The sequence below is a fragment of the Myotis daubentonii genome, chromosome 11 (genome assembly GCF_963259705.1).
Source record: "Myotis daubentonii chromosome 11, mMyoDau2.1, whole genome shotgun sequence".
Taxonomy (NCBI): domain Eukaryota; kingdom Metazoa; phylum Chordata; class Mammalia; order Chiroptera; family Vespertilionidae; genus Myotis; species Myotis daubentonii.
Genome location: NC_081850.1, coordinates 6,557,146 through 6,577,673, shown reverse-complemented (window position 1 = coordinate 6,577,673; position 20,528 = coordinate 6,557,146). Strand labels below are relative to the sequence as shown.

Sequence of the window (20,528 nt, the reverse complement as noted above, 5' to 3'; positions counted from 1 at the left end):
AAAAATTGAGTTAAAGTAGGGACTCAGAAGATATGAAAAGGGCCCAAATCAAGCTTTTCCGAAAAATAACATTTATAGGATAAATAGCAGATAAGAAAATAGAAGAAAAAACGAGTGAAGAAGGCATAGCAGTGACCCTCTCCAAATGAAACAGAACAGAGAAAAAAATCTAAAATATTGAAAAGAGCATCTGAACTGTGGGACAGCATGTGGCCTCCTATATAAGAAGTACTAGTAATTGTATATTAAGGAAGGGGGCAGGCAGAAAAAAATATTTAAAGAAAGAATGGCTTAAAATTTCTAAATTGATAAAATTAGATGAACACCATAAAGGCCAGCATAAAGGCCAGGGAAGGAGAAATGGAAGAAAACACATGAGAAACTGATGAAACTGATGAACTCTATAAACCCACAAATCCATGAAGTTCAGTGAATCCTAAGCACAAGAAACATAAAGAAAATGGCACCATAATCAAATTGCTCAAAACCAGTGATAAAGAGAAAATCAGCTAGAGGAAAAAGTCCGTGCTATACACAGAAGCAGAGATAAGGGTATCAGATTTCTTACTGGAGCCAATGTAAGTGATAAGACATTAGCACAACATCTTCAAAGAAAAAAACATTTCACCATCAAATGCTGCACTAAGCAAAAATCTTTTTTTTTTTTAATTTAAATGCATTTTATTTTTAGACAACCTACATGACATGTTTTTTTCTTAAAAACAATGCCTCCGCTCCAAATGAATCAAGGTCAAAATAAATGAAGAGCTCAAGATAACATCAGTCCCATTTGTCCTAGTCTTGGTGTGTGGATGAAAAGCAGCAGCCAGTGAGATGACAGGTGATGGAGCCAAACTGCCCAATTTGTTAACATTTTTCCATCTCTAAACCATCCTTAAAGAAAATCATATATGGGGTCACACCATCCTCACGGCAGTCCAGCAGAGCACCATGCCATCTGGATTCGTGTTTCCACCAATAAAGAACTGGTAGTTTTGAAACTGGCAAGGATGTGCTTGATTTGTTCTGCAGCCCCTGTCATGAAAGGCTTTACTCTTTCTGGTCTCTGTTCTTCAAGCTTCCCTTGGATTGAGTTCATGTCATCTTTGATGTACTTCCTGTCGGCTTCTTTTGTGAAGCTGGTTTCCTGCAAGTGGTGGTTCACGACAATGTCAACACCAGTGATTACTGTGCTTTTGGTACCTTCGCCCTCAGGGCCTTCAGCGGAAGCATTTCCACCAATAAGCCAGTCATCAATGTTACCCTCTGTCCCACTGACCATTTTCCCTCGACCTCCAGGCACAGCCCGTCCGCGATCTCCCGGATCTTGTAGATACCGGAAAACATCTCCTCATGGCTGATGAGGTCCCGGTAGATGATCATGATGGCGGCTGGAAGGAGTCGGAGGCGCTGCCTTAGGAGCACGGAGCTCGGGGTGAGTGTGGTGCGGAGCTCGGGGGGAGTGGGGAGCGGGCGGAAAAGGTAAGCAAAAATCTTTAAAAAATGAAGGCATAATGAAGACGCTTTTATTTATTTATTTTTTTAATTAAATCTTTATTGTTCAGATTATTACATTTGTTCCTCTTTCCCCCCCCCCCCCCCCATAACTCCCCTCCTCCCAGTTCCCGCCCAACCCTCCGCCCTCACTCCCCACCCACTGTCCTCATCCATAGGTGCACGATTTTTGTCCAGTCTCTTCCCACATCTCCCACACCCCTTTCCCCCCCAAGAATAGTCAGTCCATTCCCTTTCTATGTCCCTGATTCTATTATAATCAACAGTTCATTCTGTTCATCAGATTATTTATTCACTTGATTCTTAGATTCACTTGTTGATAGATGCATATTTGTTGTTCATAATTTGTATCTTTACCTTTTTCTTCCTCTTCCTCTTCTTAAAGGATACCTTTCAGCATTTCATATAATCCTGGTTTGGTGGTGATGAACTCCTTTAGCTTTTCCTTATCTGTGAAGCTCTTTATCTGACCTTCAATTCTGAATGATAGCTTTGCTGGATAAAGTAATCTTGGTTGTAGGTTCTTGGTATTCATCACTTTGAATATTTCTTGCCACTCCCTTCTGGCCTGCAAAGTTTCTGTTGAGAAATCAGCTGACAGTCGTATGGGTATTCCCTTGTAGGTAACTGAGTTACTTTCTCTTGCTGTTTTTAAGATTCTCTCTTTATCTTTTGCTCTTGGCATTTTAATTATGATGTGTCTTGGTGTGGTCCTGTTTGGATTCCTTTTGTTTGGGGTTCTCCGCGCTTCTTGGACCTGTAAGTCCATTTCTTTCACCAGGTGGGGGAAGTTTTCTGTCATTATTTCTTCAAATAGGTTTTCAATATCTTGCTCTCTCTCATCTTCTGGCACCCCTATAATTCTGATGTTGGTATGCTTGAAGCTGTCCCAGAGGCTCCTTACACTACCCTCGCATTTTTGGATTCTTTTTTCATTTTGCTTTTCCGGTTGGATGTTTTTTGCTTCCTCGCATTTCAAATCATTGACTTGATTCTTGCGCTCCTCTGGTCTGCTGTCGGGCGTCTGTATAATATTCGTTATTTCAGTCCGTGTATGCTTAATTTCTAGTTGGTTCCCCAATATAAGATCGAGGGTCTTATTAGTTTTCGTGTAGATCTCATTAAGTTTATCGGCAGCTTCTAAACAGTTCTTGAGAGACCTTAAAAGTGTGGTTCTGAACTCTATATCTTCCATTGACAATTTTGTCCTGTTTCTTTGTCTCCGCATTTTGTTATGCTTCCTTGGTGCACCCCCTAGTGGTCTTTGTTTGCAGTCTTATAGTTAAACCTTGATTGTTGTAGCTAATCCCAGGGAGGGTTTGACCTCCAGGCCAAGTGGCTATGAGAATCAGCTGTGTCAGCAGTGAGAGAACTTCTGTCCTCTAGGGAGGTGCTAATCTAGCCTTTGCCTGAGGCTATCCAGCAAATGCCTCTGTGCAGGGCTTGGGCGGGGCGGGTCACACAGGATCAACAGGGTGGGCCGGAGAGAGCAGTTATGGCGGCTCTCAGTCCTGTCCCAAGGGGCTCTGCCTCTCTGAGTCCCAGCACCCGCTGCAAAGCTCGGAGAGAAAGCTGCACTCGCTCTGACCGAAGCCAGACAGTCCCGCTTCTCCCGTTTGAGTCTGGGTCCCTAAAGACTCGCCCGGATCTGGTGCTCAGAGTCTGCGACTCCCTCCCGATTGAAAACAACAACCGCGCCCTCCGCCGCCAGCCTGCTCCGTGCACTCCGCACCTCAGAATTTGACTTCAGCACTGCGCCTCCTCTGAGTGTCCGTGTGCATTTCTCTTTCCTCCTAGTTGTAGGACTTCCACTCAGCCAGCGTTCCTGTGGTTCTGGGTGATGTCCCTTCCGTTTTTTGGTTTCACTTTTGAAGTAGTTGTTCAAAGCAGCAAACTCCGGCGTTAACCTATGCCGCCATCTTGGTTCTCCCTGAAGATGCTTTTAGACGTTCAAAAGATGAAAGACTTCATCACTAGCAGACCTATACTATATGAAAAGTTTTTTTAAAAAAATCCTTCAGGAAGAAGGAAATTGTATCAGTTTGAAATTGGGGTCTACACAAAGGCATTAAGGGCACTAAAAATGCTATCTACATAGAAAGATTATTATTAACAACAAGGTATTTGAGAGCTTAAAATATAATTATGTATAAGTCAAATGCCCAAGACCAACAGCATAAAGGCCAGGGAAGGAGACATGGAAGAAAACACATGAGAATTCCTTAATAACTTTGTTGAGTCGAACTATGACTTAAAATCCAAAAACCATATAAGCAAATCAAGGAAGAAATCAACCAAAGAACTTGGATGCATATATGCATAACCCATGGGCACCGATAATAGTGTGGCCCCCTGGAGTGGGGGTGGGTAAGAAGGGGCCTGTGGGGAAAAAGGGGATATATGTAATACTTTCAACAACAAAGATTTTTAAAAATTGCCTTCAATTAAAAAAAGAAAAAAGCCAAAACCGGTTTGGCTCAGTGGATAGAGCATTGGCCTGCGGACTGAAAGGTCCCAGGTTCGATTCCGGTCAAGGGCACGTACCTGGGTTGCGGGCACATCCCCAGTGGGAGATGTGCAGGAGGCAGCTGATTGATGTTTCTCTCTCATCGATGTTTCTAACTCTCTATCTCTCTCCCTTCCTCTCTGTAAAAAATCAATAAAATATATATATTAAAAAAAAAAAAGAAAAAGAAAAAAGGCAATGACAAATAGAAAACATTTGTAAATCCTAACAGATAATAATTCCCCTAATATTTAAAGAGCCTCGTGCATACAAACTGGAAGCAGCCAGCAGCCAATGAAAAAATGTGCAGAAGATATGTATACCCACTGTTCAGAAACTCAGCCTGTGCTCTTAAGAGAAACGCAAATGAAAACTACATTGAGACTATAATCTTCCATCTGCCGGGGCTGGCAAAAATCTGAAAGTTTGATAATCCACCCTATTGATGAAGTTATAAATAAATCCTCTCATACATTGCTGGTGGGATTGTAAATGAGTATAACTTCTATCAAAATTATGAATATATATCTCAAACTCAGGAATCCACTTTTGAAAAACCAACCCTGTATGAAATGGCATATTAACAGGTTATTCAAACAGCATTATCTTTTATAACTAAAGACCGAAAATCATCCACATGTGTATCAATAAGGACTTGAGTAAAGCTGTCATGTGCATTATAAAGTGAATTCTATGCAGCGATAAAAAAGAATGAGACAATCTCTCTAAAATAAAACTTAAAGACCTCCAAGATATTATTTATTCCATCAATTTAAGATGTAAATGTTTTTCATTATTTGAACATCTCTGAAATTAGGCTGAATCTTAAAACCCATGACTTACAGTTATAATTGGCAGTATTTTCTTTGAAGTACTTATTATATATTTAGACACATACTTATGACCAGGAAAGATTCCACTGTAACATGAGGTGGAAAAAAGCAATGACACTTGTATTTACAGTGTGTCTCTTGTTGATGTAAAAACATCTTAGAGTTGTCTGTGTATATAAATACTAGAAGCCCAGTGCACAAGTTTGTGCATAGACGGGTCCTGCCAGCCCCGCTCCAATGGGGCAGATCAGGGTGGGGCCTGTTGGGAAGAGGAGACAGTGCGAGGTTGCCAGCCTACCCCAATCGGAGACGGATCAGGGCTGGACCACCTGCAGGGAGGGGCCGAGGGTGATTGGCCGGCAGGCTCTGCCCCCAATTGGGGTGGGGGGCCGATTGGGGGAGGGACTGGCTATGGGGAGGGGCTGTGGGCGGTGGGCCAGCCAGCCCTGCCCCTGATTGGAGTGGGGGCGCTGATTGGGGCGCAGCTGACTGGGGGGAGGGGCTGTGGGCTTATTGGGGTAGTGGGGGCCCATCGGGGGTGGGCCAGCCAGGGGGAGGGGCTGCAGGCAGTTCACTGACCGGCCCTGCCCCTGATAGGGGTGGGGAGGCTGATCTGGGATGGGGGCGGGCAGGAGGAGGGGCTGCAGGAGGTTGGCTGGCCAGCCCCACCCCATATTGGGGTGGGAGGAGGGGCAATCAGGGGCGGGGCCAGCTGGGGGGGAGGGGCTGCAGGCCAATGGGGCGAGAGAGGCCAGGCCGATCAGGGGCAGGAACGTGGGAGGTTGGCCGGCCAGGCCCTTCCCCTACCCCCCATTGGGCTGGTTTGCTGGCTGCAGTGGGCATCATAGCCACCGGTCATTCCGATAGCTGGCTTTATATATATATAGATGTACTGAGCAATCTGAAAGTCTAAATGTAGTTATTGAAGTTGTTCACCAAATATTTCTGACTCCTTCCCTAAAGGCACATTCCAGTCCCTCTGCAGTTGGGTAGGACCCTGTGATTAATTCTGGCCAATGAGCTGAGTATACTAGTAAACGAGGTTTAATGCTGATTCAAGACCCTCCACAGCACCCTTTCCGTTCTGGCGCAGGGTGCTGTCAGCCTAGGTCCCCAGGCAATTACAATAAGCTGAGTCCCCTGCTGCCCCACAGTGGATGTGACACAGAAACAAGATTTAAATGTTTGTTTTAAGCTGCTGGGATGGAAGGGGGAGGGTATTATGACCAAGTCTAAAGATGGAGGAAAAACATACTTGCTAATAGAATAACTAATCATTTTTTATTTTCTATTTGTGCTGTCTTTTTAAAAACTAAAACCTGTGTGTCTCAGGTTTATTGGGAAGTGAAGGTGAGACTGGGCCTTAGCATCCAGCAGATACTGACCACCCAGCGGCTGTTATCATCGCATCTCAACCTAGAGCAGCTTGAAAGCATCGTCCATTAGGTTCCTCCAGCTGCTTTTGTTCCAAATCTGTTCCAATTCTGTGCCAGCAACATAAGAACAGTAAAAAAAAAACAAAAAAAAGAACACAAAAAAAACAAAGGCCAGGTGCAGAAACAGTGGGAATAATGTGCTGTAATCTGCATGAGGATACAGATACACATGCGTCTGCACACAGAGTGCTGTTCAGTGAGCCATATTTCAGTAACACAGACAGCCTGACGAAGGGGCTTCATGGACCATAACCAATGTGTGGTGGACCCCGAATCATGAATGCACCTCAAAACATGGAACATGATTAAGGGGCAGGAGAGATCACCAGCACCACTTTTTCAGGTAAGTTTTTCAAGTTTCCCACTGATATTCAAGAAAATGCAGAAAAACTTTTTCTAATGCTTCCAAAGTCAAGGCTTTTGTTGTTGAATCTTGATCCCATGTGAAAGCTTCAGCCTTGTTAAATTCCACCTCACAAGACTAGCAGTATGACATTTCCCCTCCACTGAGAATAGTGGGCGGAATTATTATTTCCAAAGAAAAATGAAAAGGGACTGTGCAGGGCTGTAACCGGAGGAAAGCACCCAGAAAGGTAAGAAGACAGCACTTACACCACATATTGTAAACTGTGATTTCCCAACTCTGTATCTGTGCAATACTTCGTACAGACGTATGGTACAGAGATTATAAACTCCCGAGCCATTTACTCATTAGATTTATTTACCTTGAAACATTCCCCAGGGTACCTAACATTTGTTATCTGGCCTTATTAGAAGTAAATGACATAAGGTGGTTGACTTCACACGCTGGCACAAACTCCATTTAGCTGGGGGTGAGGAGTTCCTGGAACTGGAACTTGCACAGAATCGGCAGTCTCCATGGAGATCCAGGCCTGGCATTCTGCGCTGGCAAGGGCCCAGCTGTGCCAGTCGCTTCCCATTCACTGAAGTCAGGATTATCTCTGCCCCTAATTCTTCTAGATGCTAATCAACAATTGTTTAGTCAAACCTCCAAGCTACATGATGTTTCTCAAACTTTTCATAAAAATCGAAGCACTTCCAACTATCCTTAATTGCACACTGATCTTAATCTACTCCGATACGCAATTCCTTGCTAGTGCCTCATTAAGCTGAGGTGTCAACTTCCAGCTTAGTAATCTCAGTAGTTCTAGCAAACCTACCCAGTGGCCTGCATTCCTCTTCTCCCTTTTCTCACAGGTGCTATCAAAATGCCCCAACTAGGCCTGGCCTGTGATTGAGCGTGAACCTATGAACCAGAAGGTCACTGGTTGGATTCCCAGTCAGGGCACGGGCCCATGTTGCAGGCTCGATCCCCAGGGTGGGGCATGCAGGAGGCAGCCGATCAATGATTGTCTCTGATAACTGACGTTTCTGTATCTCTCCCTCCCCCTTCCTCTCTCTGAAGTCAATAAAAACATATCTATTTTTTAACATTAATTAATTTTTTTAAGTGCTCCACCAGGACACAACGTTGAGACAATGACACACTCAACTCGGGATAATGGTCGAGTGTGTGCCAACTCACTGAAAACTTACAATAGCACCGAGAGCACCTGGGACCAAATCAGTCCTGTAGGTGGCTGCAGGCGCTCCACCCACAGCTTCCCCGTTTGGCACACTTGCCATGGCACCATTACTTTCGGGGCTTCTTCTGGCTACGAAGTCCACTTTGGTCACCCTCACAGCACTTCAAAATGATCACTCACCCTCTGCACCCCATTTGTTCTCTACTGGCTCCGATTTCCCCTGTGGGGTTAAACTCCAGGAGCAGTGGCTTCAGTGAGCCATCTAGAGCCTGCCTTTCCTGACCCCCCCATTTCCCAGCTCCCCTCTGACAGCTTCCTGGGATCATCTCCCAAAAAAAGTACAGTTGTCCCTTAAACAACACAGGTTTGCACTGCGTGGGTCCACTTACAAGGGGTTTTTTCAATAACAACCTGCACTGTTTTCAATCTGGTTGGGAATCTGGAGTGCAGGGCCCACTGTATGCACTGGTCCCGGGCATTTCACGCAGGGGACTTAAGCATCCGTGGAATTTGGTATCCAAGAGGATCCTGAACCAATTCCCAGGGGTACCAGGGAATGACTGAGTTTTATGGAGTCAAAAGTTACACGTGATTTCTGATGGCATGGGACCAGGTGCTGCTGCCGCCAGCGTTGTTCAAGAGGCAACTGTACTTGCGTTGGAATCCTTGACTCTGTGTGTTCTGGGAGAACCCAAAACAAAACACTGACTGCAGTTTTATGCCTACTTATTCTTAGTAAAATATTTTGAAGACAATATAATTACAACAAAGCAGAACTGCATAGGGTTATGTGATATGGGGTATGTCACGGGAACACATAAAATTGGCATTAAAAATTGCTCTTGTGGCATAAAACAACAAAACTTAGTAATCTAATTCATAAATCTCTATATTAGAATCTTTGTTTTATGACGTAATTTTAAAATAATTTTTTTTAAAGTTCAAGTTTATTGCTTAACATTTACAATATCCCAATTTTTTATTTTGAAAATTCCCCAAGGTGTTACATTAAGGGGGAAAAAATTCCTTTAACACTGTGCCTGGAAATGGTTGTCTTCTGAATCCCCAAGTTTAACCTCTAAAAATTTATTTGATTAGGTCCTTCCTGGGTAGCTCAGTTAGTTAGAGCTTTATCCTGAAAGGCCAAGGTTGTAGGTTTAATCCTGGTCAGGACACATACAAGAATCAACCAATGAATGCATACATAAGTGGAACAACAAGTCAACCTCTCTCTCTCTCTCTCTCTCTCTCTCTCTCTCTCTCTCTCCTCCATGTCTAAAATCAATACATTTAAAATGTAATTAATTAATTTATTTGATCAAAATAGTCTGAATACATCCTAATAGATCAGTGATGGCGAACCTATGACACGCGTACTCATTTTTTTGGTTGATTTTTCTTTGTTAAATGGCATTTAAATATATAAAATAAATATCAAAAATATAAGCCTTTGTTTTACTATGGTTGCAAATATCAAATTTCTATATGTGACACGGCACCAGAGTTAAGTTAGGGTTTTTCAAAATGCTGACACACCAAGCTCAAAAGGTTCACCATCACTGTAATAGATAAAGGATTATTTAAGATGGATCCTTCTTTCCCTGCTCTTCTGAATAAGGCAGATTTCATTAAATACTTTCTATTTTTGGAGCAAAATTGTTAATTAATTCAGGTTGCCATGTCTTGATACTTGTTACTGGCAGAATGTAAGAAGACCACTGTGGGACAGATCTCGGGGATATGAAAAGGATATTTCCCCCATGTTGGGGTAAAGTCTATCTCAAATCCCAGCAATCACACCCCCCCCCCGTCCCCAACACACACATACACACACACATACACACACACACATACACATACACACACACACACACACAGCACAGCTGGGGGCAATGGTGCTGTCAGCAGGAAGGAGAAGCAGACTTGTGTGTTACAGTGATCAAAACCAGTTCCTGCTGGTTCCAGAGGAAAATCTAAGACACTTTTAAAATGGTAGCTCAAGCCTCCTTTCCAAAGATCTCATCATTCAGAGCATCCATTATGGAGTGTCCGTGACATTCACAGATAAGCCCCTCTGTGCGACACGGCCATGGATTAGATGTAGATACAGTCACCGGTCTGAGTGCTGTGTCACTGCCCAGAGATCGGGGCAAGTCTGAAATCTCTCCTGCTGGGCTGGCAGCAGCCACGTAAGGACAGACAAGACGATAAAATGCACTCAAACATATCCTGAGTGAAGTTGTGCGTCTCACCCTTCCAGTCACAACAGTTTAAAATTAGAATAGTTTTAACTGGAGTTAAAATCCAACTGCGGCTGTTTTCTAGCGAGATGCATGTTACACTTCCATTTCAGGTATCAGGAGCTTCCCACAAGCTCCCCAATGACAGGATTACAATACACATTCCAAGAGCACTGAGAACAGCTCCCAAAATGTACCACCACAATATTCATTCTGTTACACATTCCTGTCAAAGCAATTCTCCCTCAGCACCTATAAGAAAAGTGAAAATCAGAATGCTTTTCAGTTGAAAGGCACACACACCAAATCTACCCCTTAAAATATTTCGCAATCTTCATCTTTAGTGTCTTTAATTTAAGAAGCAATACTTAGCTTATAAGGTGTTCTGTAATACTTCTTACTAATAAATAATGTATTCTTAAGAATAAATAAGGTATCTCATTTTTAATTATATCCTCTGGAATACTTTGAGATTCAAATTGGAGATATAAAATTAATTGAAATGTAGACCTTTCACTTTGACTGTTTTAATAGAGACAGGGATTTTAGTATGTTAACTATATGCATGCGTGTGTGTGTGTGTGTATAATTAGTTATATACCAAAATGAAGCTTTTTACCCTAGTTTCTGTTAAAGTTTAACACACACACACACACACACACACACACACACACACACAAGAAAGACAGCAGGAGACAAATCAGTCACACTACATATTGGGAAATATAATTGACTTTGTGTAGTAATTATCGAGTGACATTTCCATCACAAAGTTCTCTCAAACCAACACTATTTCAATGAAGAAGAGAAAAAAACTACATAATGACTGATTCCTTCCTTGCCTGTCTTCACTGAGATGATGACTTAGAGTCTATTCCTTCTCAATCTTCCAAGGATAAGGAGCAGGTTGTTTTAACTCCTTGCATCCCCTTCTTCCATCCTCAACCCCTTGCTCAAAGTAGTTAGTTGCTCAATAAATATTTGTTGAATGAGTACACTAATTAATTCCATAGCACAATTTATACAAATGTAAATGGGTATAAATGAGCAAAGTGCAGAGAATGATTCAGCTATGATGGTCCTGAAATAGAGGGCCTTATAGAATTCAGAATCTGTAATGATATTATAGCATTCTGGTTTGGGTATCCAAAGATCAATGTCATCAATTAAGCAGCAGTGCCAAGAAAGTAATCTTACTTTCAAATCAGAACTTGAAGGAACAACAAACCCCACTGACATCAGGAACAAGATGTTTTTCTTTTGTGAAAAGTACACTGCCGACCAAATTTTAATGGCATAAAAGTGAATTCCCGGAAAATGAATTCAATATGTGATATCACACAATTAGAGTGAATTTACCCAGCCTAACTTCTCAGCTTTTCAGACTCAAAGACAATGAGACTCAATCTCTGAACTGACTGGTGAATAAAGCATTCTAAGAGAACCATTCTTCTAGAATATAAATTATACTAAGAATCAAAGGAGCTGAATAAAGACCAAGAAAATAAAGTAAAAAATCCTTGATAAAATTAGAGGGGAGAACATGTACATATGCGGCCATTCAGATTTGCTCTGGCCTTATTTGAGGAACTTGAATATCAAAGAGAATCAGAATACTTTTTAAAATTCTTTAGACAAATAGAATATAAAAGAGCTTTCCTGTTCCCAAAGTTCAGGTTGGCATTTCATGACATTTCCCTCCTGCCAAGCACAGTAAATAAGACATAAGCCTGTCCATTAAGCAAAGAAATGCCTAGAAATAACTAAGCAAGCCGGGGGAGGAGGGAAATCAAGAATAGCTATTATAACACTCATTATAAATAGCCTTTCATCAAAAGCCTACAAAAGTGAGATTCAGTTAAAATACAAAAAATTTAGTATTACCAAAAATATCCACCATCTGAAACATAGCATTCATAAATGACCCAATAAAATATCATAGAAACTACTTTCAGCAATATTTGGACACAGAAACCAACAAATCTTTTCATATAAAGACAAATTTCAACTTGAGTCATAAACATACAAAAGCTACTCTACAGTTATAAACACTGACTCCGTATCTCAGACTAAATTTAAGACAAGCAAACAGGAAGGGACAAAACCAAGAATCACAACTAACAGACTAAATCTATGTTTAAAACTCGTCAGAAAGAACTGCAAAGTAGAGTCAATGATCTGAATACCTTTTTTGGTGCAGTATCCATGAAGAGCTATAGAGAAAAGAGAGAGAGAGAGAAAAGGGCGTAAAACTTCCATATAAACTCCAGAATCCAGATGAGACGTACACATTCCAGTTCAGTATCCTTGTATTTAAGATGTTAAAATCAATTTTATCTTGAAAAATGTTTACAAAGGTAATCCCTGCCTAATACAGAAGTCAGCACGTCTAGAAATTAAGTGAGTAACCCCAGAAGCTAAAAACCAAATCATGTAAAGAAACAATTGTGGAAGATTCGTTATCTGCTGCTGAACCAACACCATCTCTAATACAATCTCTCCACTTCTGCCCACAACAACCCCTGCACCTACTTACCTCAATCGTAAAGGCGCCTGTCCTAAGTGAGGAATAGCCTTGAAATATTCAGAAAGGCCACTCTAGTCATGCGAAATTTCATTTCAACTTACGGATAATTATAAAAACATTTTTAATGTGAAGGATCTGAAAGGATTTACTAAGATTAAAAACATTCCTTAGATAGGAAGGGAAACAAAACACTGGCTACTAAAATTATTTTCCCCAATATAATAAAAAATATAGATTTAGAGATTTAATTTCTTATTTATGTACAATACCCACACATTTCAAATACATTGGGCCTCTATGCTACACATTAAGTGTGGAAAGGCCTTTTGAAAGGAAGTTTATTTTACCCGCACGCTTCCCCCCCAACAAGAAAGTGCCATCTGCCAGTAACATGCACCACCATTAAAAATCTTTGGATCTGTGTAATACTCTCTTAAAACAGACTTACTAGAGCACAGTCATGCTTTACGTGAACCACTCTTAGAACATTTATACTCTCGGTAAATAATTTAATATATTTGCTTTCTATAACCTTCTACCTGATGCTTTCCCATGAGGCCTTTGCATCTTTGCAAAGACCCCTAATAAGCTTAGCAGCGGTTTAATACCAGGCAACATGCAAACTCTTAGTATAACAGAAATATGTAACAATAGCTTCCAACATGAAGGAAGGGCTGGGGATGGGTCTTCCCGTGCCACACCTCCTCTGCTGCGGACAAATGCTGAGCCAGCCTCCGTTGGGGCCACGAAGAGCTCGCTCAGAAGCAGAGCAAGGGACACTGCATTTTCTCTGCTGTTTCATGGAACCTTCTGTGCAAGTAACTTATGGGGAAATATCTGCTACTTCTGAGCTACAAACTCCCAGCAGTGACGGCCCCAGTCTGCCCCCCCCCCCCCCCCCCCCCCCGCCCTGTCCTGGCGCCTGTAATGCTAAGATCGATGGCGCCCTGGCTGTCAGCAAGCACCAGGCCAGTCACTCAACATGCAGCCTTCCCTTCGTCCTCCCTACAACTCTGAGGCCTTTTTAAACAGATGGGGAAATCGCAGCTCCGAAGGCTATTAATAATCCAGCTCTGTTCAATCCCCGTGTGGGCAGACACGAGCTTACCCTGGTCTCCTCATGCCTACGGACGAGGATTAGCTCTGCCTAAGCTCTACCCATCCAAGCGCTCCCTCCCTAGTGATTTCGAACACCGTATGGCTCCTCTGCACATTGGTTCTCCCTCAGGCCCTCCAGGTTTTTCCTCACTGAACACGTGAAACAAGCTCCATGACAGCAGGGACTATCTCCAGCAGTGACCCTATTTTTAGCACTTGAGGGGAAAAAAAACCTGGCTGAGTATTCATTCACATTTGTTGAATGAATGAAATATCAGGAAAATCTTGGCTGTGATGACAGCCAATTTGGAAAACAGCACGAGCTCTGCAGGACCTGAGCTGTGTACTTAGTTTGCTCATTTCTCCAAATTCCCGATGTTAATTACTCATCTCTCTAAATTCAACTTTACAAATACTACTTTTGCAGCACCTACTATGACACTACTAGCCTAAGTAGCACAGGACTAACTAGCAGATGTTCAACAAGCCATTTATGTACAACTCTGTGAAACAGCTTTATCTGTCGGAAAGAATGAAAGTCATAAATTTATTTCCCATCGATTTAGCCAAAATTACTTATCTCTGGTCTTGGCTTCTTCAGAGGGAAAAGTGAGTGAATGGTTGTGATATTTCTAGATGATCACCTGAAATTCTTTCAAAAAACAAATCATCTGTCTCATCAACTCAGAAATCCCCAGAGACCATCTCAGAAACCTCCAAGAGCTGCCATTCCATCCTAAAAATCCACAATGTGGTTTCATCCCAGCCTTCCCTAACCCCTGCAGGAACTGGAGAAATTCACTTAAGAAGTTAGAGTTTGCACTGACTGGCAACTGCTGGCATTAGAACCATCTTATAAGCCAGTTAATCCACTTCCCTTCCTCATCTATATGTCCAACCCCTCTTTATGTCCATTGAAGCAGAAACATTAAAACTGTTAGGTTCTTGTGTGTCCTGTTGGAATGCCTGAGGAATTATACTTAAAAGCAGATAGCATGACACCATCAGAAGTAAAGATGTTGAAGAATGAAGCACATAAATCAAGAAAATGAATTCACATTATGCACAAATTTAAAAGTATAATTTTCTTCTTATAGAATAAGCAAGAAGAAAAATGAATAGTACATACTTTGATGAGCTTCAGTTATTGAAACTCAATAATCTACTACATGAAACTTGTGAAGAAAAATGAATTTATTTCCTCGAAACAGTGCCCCAGGTAACAGCATTTCTCTTCTAGCAAGAAAATATACTTTCATCACTGCAAACAATGAACACGCATGACTGTTTTACATAGTGAACATGCGATAAATATTTCTTAAATTAATGATTTTCCCCATCTAATGATGCCTAGTGATTTTTTTTTAAATCCTAAAAAATGGTGGGGGGGGAGGGGTGCTGTATTGTTTAATTAAATTTGATGAGTATCCAAGACACCACTAATTAGTTGTTACAAATGACAATTGTAACCTCGATTAGAGCTTCTCCAATAAAATGATTTACAGTTACTCGTAGAATATCATGGCAGACACTGAAGAAAAATCTTTTTTTTAAATCTAAGACAAACCACCAAGAACCTTTTTTAGTTAGTAGTTATTATAAACTTCCTTTACTCGTCAAGAATTTAAAGAACAAGAAAGTAAAATAAGTTGAGGTTCTGTACCAACAATCAATCCTATAAATTATCAAACAGATCACACAGTGCTGTAATCTTTACAATCCTTTTCCTATATTAATAAAGAGGAAAGGAGAACTAGCACTGTCATTCACGGAGAGCCCCATTTAAGGGACATGAATATAGAGATCGAAAAGATTAAGACTTGTGGCCACAAGAAGGTTCATAATAAAATAAAAATCCTGACTGTGCCCAAGATTTTTTCCTTTGGTATTTCTCCCATCTTGAATTATCTATTCCAAATTCAACTGAAAAGCCTCCTCACTCGCCTTCTTCCTCCAGCTCCCTTGACTGGTAACAACGAATTCTGATCATAGCTTTACTCAGCAGCTTACACTGTACTTAGCATCTTTCTTGCACACGGTGCACTGGAACTGCAACAGGAATACAGCTCAGGTAAAAACCCATCCCACTGCACGTGGCAAGGACTCAGTGAATGGTCAATAGGAGCTTGATGGGGTCAGGGTCAGAATAACCCATCAGTCTGCTCCTGGTAAGAGTAAAAATTTTAGCCCAGTGTAACCAGGTGGCTGGCCGGACCCAGAACAAAGAACCACAGGCACAAAACAGGCATTAAGCATCCTATGCGGAATGTACACAAATGAACTGTCCTGGAACTGATGGAACTTCCACTTACTGATAAAACAGGCTGCGATAAAAATGACGACTAAAGTAAAAAAAAAAAAAAAAAAAAAAAAAAGTTAAAGTATTTAAGGGCAGAAGTGATAATGTGCATTGATCTTTACAAGCCAACCTCAATAGGAAAAAAATCATCACAATCTTGTAAGTGCTGGCAAGAATGTGGAGTAATTGGCACATAGCTGGTGGGAATACTGGTGGTACAGCTGCTTTGGGAAAAAATCTGGCAGTTGGTCAAAAGATTAAACATGGAGTAACCATACGATTCAGCAATTTCCCTCCTAGGTATATACCCAAAGGAACTGAGAACATATGTCCACGCAAAAACTTACACATGGATGTTTATAGCAGCGTTCTTCATAATCACCAAAAAGGACACTGATGAATGAATAAACCTGTCTGTACTCTGACCAGCCTCTTCACTCTACTTTACAGATAGTCAGAGGTGGGCAAACACACTGATGCTACCATAGCCATTTGCAGTAGGACTGGAAAACCCCCAAGGTAACCATTTATTTATTATCGTTAAATAAATCACACCTCAGCCATACAATGCAATAACGTGCAGGCATTAAAAACAGGACTGCTCTAGCTGGTATGGCACAATTTGTAGAAACTCACATATGCATAGAAGGGAAAGAAAACAGGACCCGGGAGGGAGACTAACTGTATCTATATGCCTCCTCCGGTAATGTTTGACTCTAAAAATGTGCAGGCATTGCTTATTAAGTTCAGGAAACAGTGAGAAAAACAAGGAGGCAAGAATGGGACCGGGCTGCCATTTGCTGAGAATGAGGCCTTATTTTACAAGCCGAATATAAAGTAGTCCACATACCGCACCCCAAGTCACTTTATTTTGTCTCGTATATCACACCAAAACAGGCTGATTTCGTAGCATTTTTTCCCAGGAAGCCAAGGCTGTCACTAAGGAACACCTGGAGAACCGCAGGTAAGGTTGGCTCCTACTTCCCGGGAGTGATCTTACACTGAGACGGGAACCTTCCACTCATCTGGGCTTGGAAGCCAAATAACAGCATTTTGATTTTAGACGCTGCACCAGCTCTTTCCTCAATGTGCTGCTTGTGATATTTTCTGAAGGCATGTTAATTTATTGGTCACTGTCTCAGGAAAGCCAGATTGCATTTTTTTCTCAATGAAGGAGGAGGAATATTTACTCCCATGACTTTGTTGTAAAAAACTTCCTTTTGCCTGACCAGTGTGGCTCAGCGGTTGAACGTGGACCACAGTTCAATTCCTGGTCAGGGAATATGCCCAAGCTGGGGGCTTGATCCCAGAGGGGGAGCCTGAGGCTCATCATTGATGTTTCTATCTCTCCCTCTCCCTCCTTCTCTGAAATCAATAAAAATGTATTTAAAAAACAACAACAAACTTCCTTTTTGATTGGAGCCAACCTAAATGGTCAGCAGTAGGGAGCTATCTAAACAAGCTATAAACATATATACATTTAAATTCCATATCCTTTTTCATGGTTTTAGGTTTTAAAACCATATCTACTTTGACCTAAGCAGTAATTAAGAGCAATGAAGCATAACAATCAGTCTGCTAAGAAATAGTGTGAAGAAGAACGTGCAAAACAAGATTTGTACCCTACCATGCCTGGGTATGGGGGAGAATACCCGTGTATGTACAGTCTTTCTGGAAGGAGTCACAAGAAACTAGGAACATGCATGTCACTGGGGAAGGATACCCGTGGCTGAGACCAACTTTTCACTCCATAATCCCGTGTACCTTTAGAAGTAAGAGTTCTGTACCATGTAAGTGTAATACTTGCCCTAAAATTAAATGCTGGTAAACAAAGTTCCTTTGAAGAGGTTTAAAGACCAAAGGCATAAGCAATGTGTGGGGCCTCCACTCCCGCCCTCCTCACGGGGCCATCTCCAGAGGGTACAGCCTTGGGCGGACCAGCAGGCTTCCCCTCCCACACTGGATCGCTCACCCTTGGCCCAGGCAGGTAGCAGCAGGGGGCGGGGACTTAAGGTAACCACTTCCTCCTCACCCCTCTGTTCCCAGGGGCCACCCACCAACAATGACAAACCTTCCGCTTTTTTTTTAAAAAAAAAGAACCTTAGTTTCCAACTGTCCATCAACCTAGAATATAATTTCTACATTTCTGTGTTTGAACACTTTTAAAACTAATTTTCTGACCACTCCAGCTCACCTGGTGCCCCAATGGCTAAGGGCGGCAACAGTTTATAAAAAGCCCAGGCATGCCAGGGTCTACACATTACACACCACATTAAACAAATCCCCTCCTGCGGACGGCTGTGCCGGTCAGTGTTTCCGCACCCACCACAGAATGTGATGCCTTCACAAGCTTCAGTGTCCATCCTGGCAAACCCAGCAGCTACCAAAATCGATGTATTGGCTTTCGAGAACGGTAGAATCAGCACTAATAATAAAACAGCTATCCGAGGGCTGTTTTTCTACCTGCTGTGTCTGGATGCGATTGCTCACAAGTGACAACTCAGTGCATTCAGCACGCTGACCGGTTCAAATGCCATCCACGTGACAGGTTGTTTCTTGAAGCCCCGGAGGGGAACGACCGCGTGCCTGTGCCGGGGAGGGGGCGTGCGCGGAGGACCCGGGCGGGGGGGGGGGGGGGAGGGAGGACGGGGCGGGGGGTTGGACCGGGGCGGGGGAGGGCCGGCTCGCCAGCCAGGGCACGCCGCCCAGGCGGGGCTCCATTTCCTCGCCAGCAGCAGAGGTCTGGCCCACGGCACCCAAACAGCTCCCCTGAGGGCATGTTCTGCGCGTCCGGGGAATCCCCTGGGGCCACACGGAGGTTCAGGGTCCGGCAGGGAACCCCAGGAGGTGGCATCAATCCGAACTTAGAAATAGCCCGCGGTGCCGAGCTGATGCCAGCCGTTTAGAAAGGTGACCTCGGCCCACCTTGCTGGGCAGGAGGGAGTCAAACAGATCAAGTTACAGCTCACCACACACGGACCGCAACCGGGAGGGGCGCTCCCCGGCCCCTCCCCGGGCGCCAGGCTCCTGCGGGGTGTGTGGCGGCTGGGGCTTGGGTGGGGGTGGGGGGTGGGCTGGGACCCCCGCGCAGGGTGCCGAGCGTCCCGGACGGGCGCCTGGCCACGCATCCGTCGGCAGGCTCACCGGAGATGTTCAGGTACAGGTCGTCCCGCTGGTCCACGTGACGCTGTTCCTGCGACACGGAGCTGCGGCTCTTCTTCGCTCCCAGGGAGGACGACGAGCGGCGCCTGGAGCAGGGGGGCGCGGTGGCCCAGCTCAGCTGCCTCTCGTTCTTCCGCTTCATGGAGGCGGCCGCGGCCCCTCAGGGGGCCACCACCATGGTCCCGCGCGCCTGCTCGCCCACGGAGGCCCCTGCCAGCCACGCTCGTGGACTCGGGGCACTGGGGGCAGAGTGGCGCTACGGGAAAGACGGGTGCCCGCCGAGCCCGGCAGGAGGCGGCCGCACAGGAGGGGGGGCCAGGCCCCCCGTGCCTGCCCCTCTCCCTTCCGCAGCCTCCGCGGGACCCGTGCCGCAGCCCCTGCCGGCGCCCCCCCGCCCGCCCCCAGGTGCCCGCAGCCCGCGGGCTGGGCAGAGGCGCAGGAGCTGCGCGGGCGGCGGGACTGCCTCGGGGACCTGCGCCCGCCCGCCGTGGACGCCGCTGCGGAGGGGCGCGCGGAGGGCAGTCCCCGATGCCCGGGGACCCCAGGAGGGCTGTTCCGTGGAGCTTCATTCACAAAAAAGGGCCCACAACCCTCCTCGGCCGCAGACTGAGGCCTTTCATTGGTCAGGGAGGCGTGATGTCACAGAGAGGGGACCTTTCTACAGGCAGGTACCAGATGACGCCATAAAGAAAAGTCTGAGTGGTTCCGCCAATCAAAGATAAAAGTGCGGGGCGACACTGCCCGCGCCCCAACTTTACTGTTTCTTCCGTGCTCCCCGAGGGCCTAGAGACCCCAGTTCCCAACTTCTTAGCGAGGCCCCGAAGCTTTCTATAGCCCCGTCCCAGTAACTCCAGTCCTTTGGCACGTGCTTTCTTTTAAGTTCTCGGTTTTCCTTGTAGTCGCACCGACTGGAGGGAGGACTGCAGCCATGCTTCTGGCTTGGAATGATGAAGCTGTCCCCACTACATAGACTTAGGGTAGATTTGGTTTCAGAACTCACCGACTGTTTGTCAGTTGTGCTTCTTACCGACCTCGCATAGCATTCAAAAAGGACAAGCAGCCCGGGCCGGTTCCTCCAGTTGGGCACAGGTCCTGGATACACCCAGGTTGTGGTTGGGTCCCTGGTCAGGGCACTGGAAAAATCCACCAATGAATGCACAAATGGGTGGAACAACAAATCACTGTCCCTCTCACTCTTTAAAAAAAAAAATCAATCAATTTTTTTAATATAAAGAACAAGCAAGGGCTCCTTAAGGAGTGGATAAAACTACAGTGGAGACACCTCTTACTCGGTTCCTCATCTCGGAATCCAGTACCTGGATTAACTCAGTAATTTTTTAGACGAGTTACTATGTTCTTCTTACC

The 20,528-nt window shown here is 44.1% G+C and overlaps 1 protein-coding gene and 1 pseudogene across 12 annotated transcripts in view; both read right to left on the bottom strand.

The window, feature by feature from the left end:
* The window catches only part of CDC14B (cell division cycle 14B), a 95,485-nt gene extending 75,730 nt beyond the window's left edge, over positions 1-19,755 (bottom strand). For 5 of the 12 annotated variants that reach the window (XR_009447565.1, XM_059656396.1, XM_059656393.1 and 2 more), the window contains exons 1-2: positions 19,146-19,754; positions 12,264-12,290 (exon numbers count right to left, since the gene is read on the bottom strand). Coding sequence is in view for 11 of the 12 variants with exons in the window: in XM_059656396.1 (XP_059512379.1) it covers positions 12,264-12,290; positions 19,146-19,305 (187 nt within the window). In the remaining variant the exon portion in view is untranslated. Of the gene's footprint in view, positions 1-12,263; positions 12,291-19,145 lie in introns of all 12 variants that reach the window. The other 7 variants (XM_059656384.1, XM_059656386.1, XM_059656387.1 and 4 more) reach the window with 5 other exon arrangements.
* LOC132211809 (translationally-controlled tumor protein-like) lies at positions 656-19,239 on the bottom strand (annotated as a pseudogene).
* Positions 19,756-20,528: the final 773 nt, after the last annotated feature.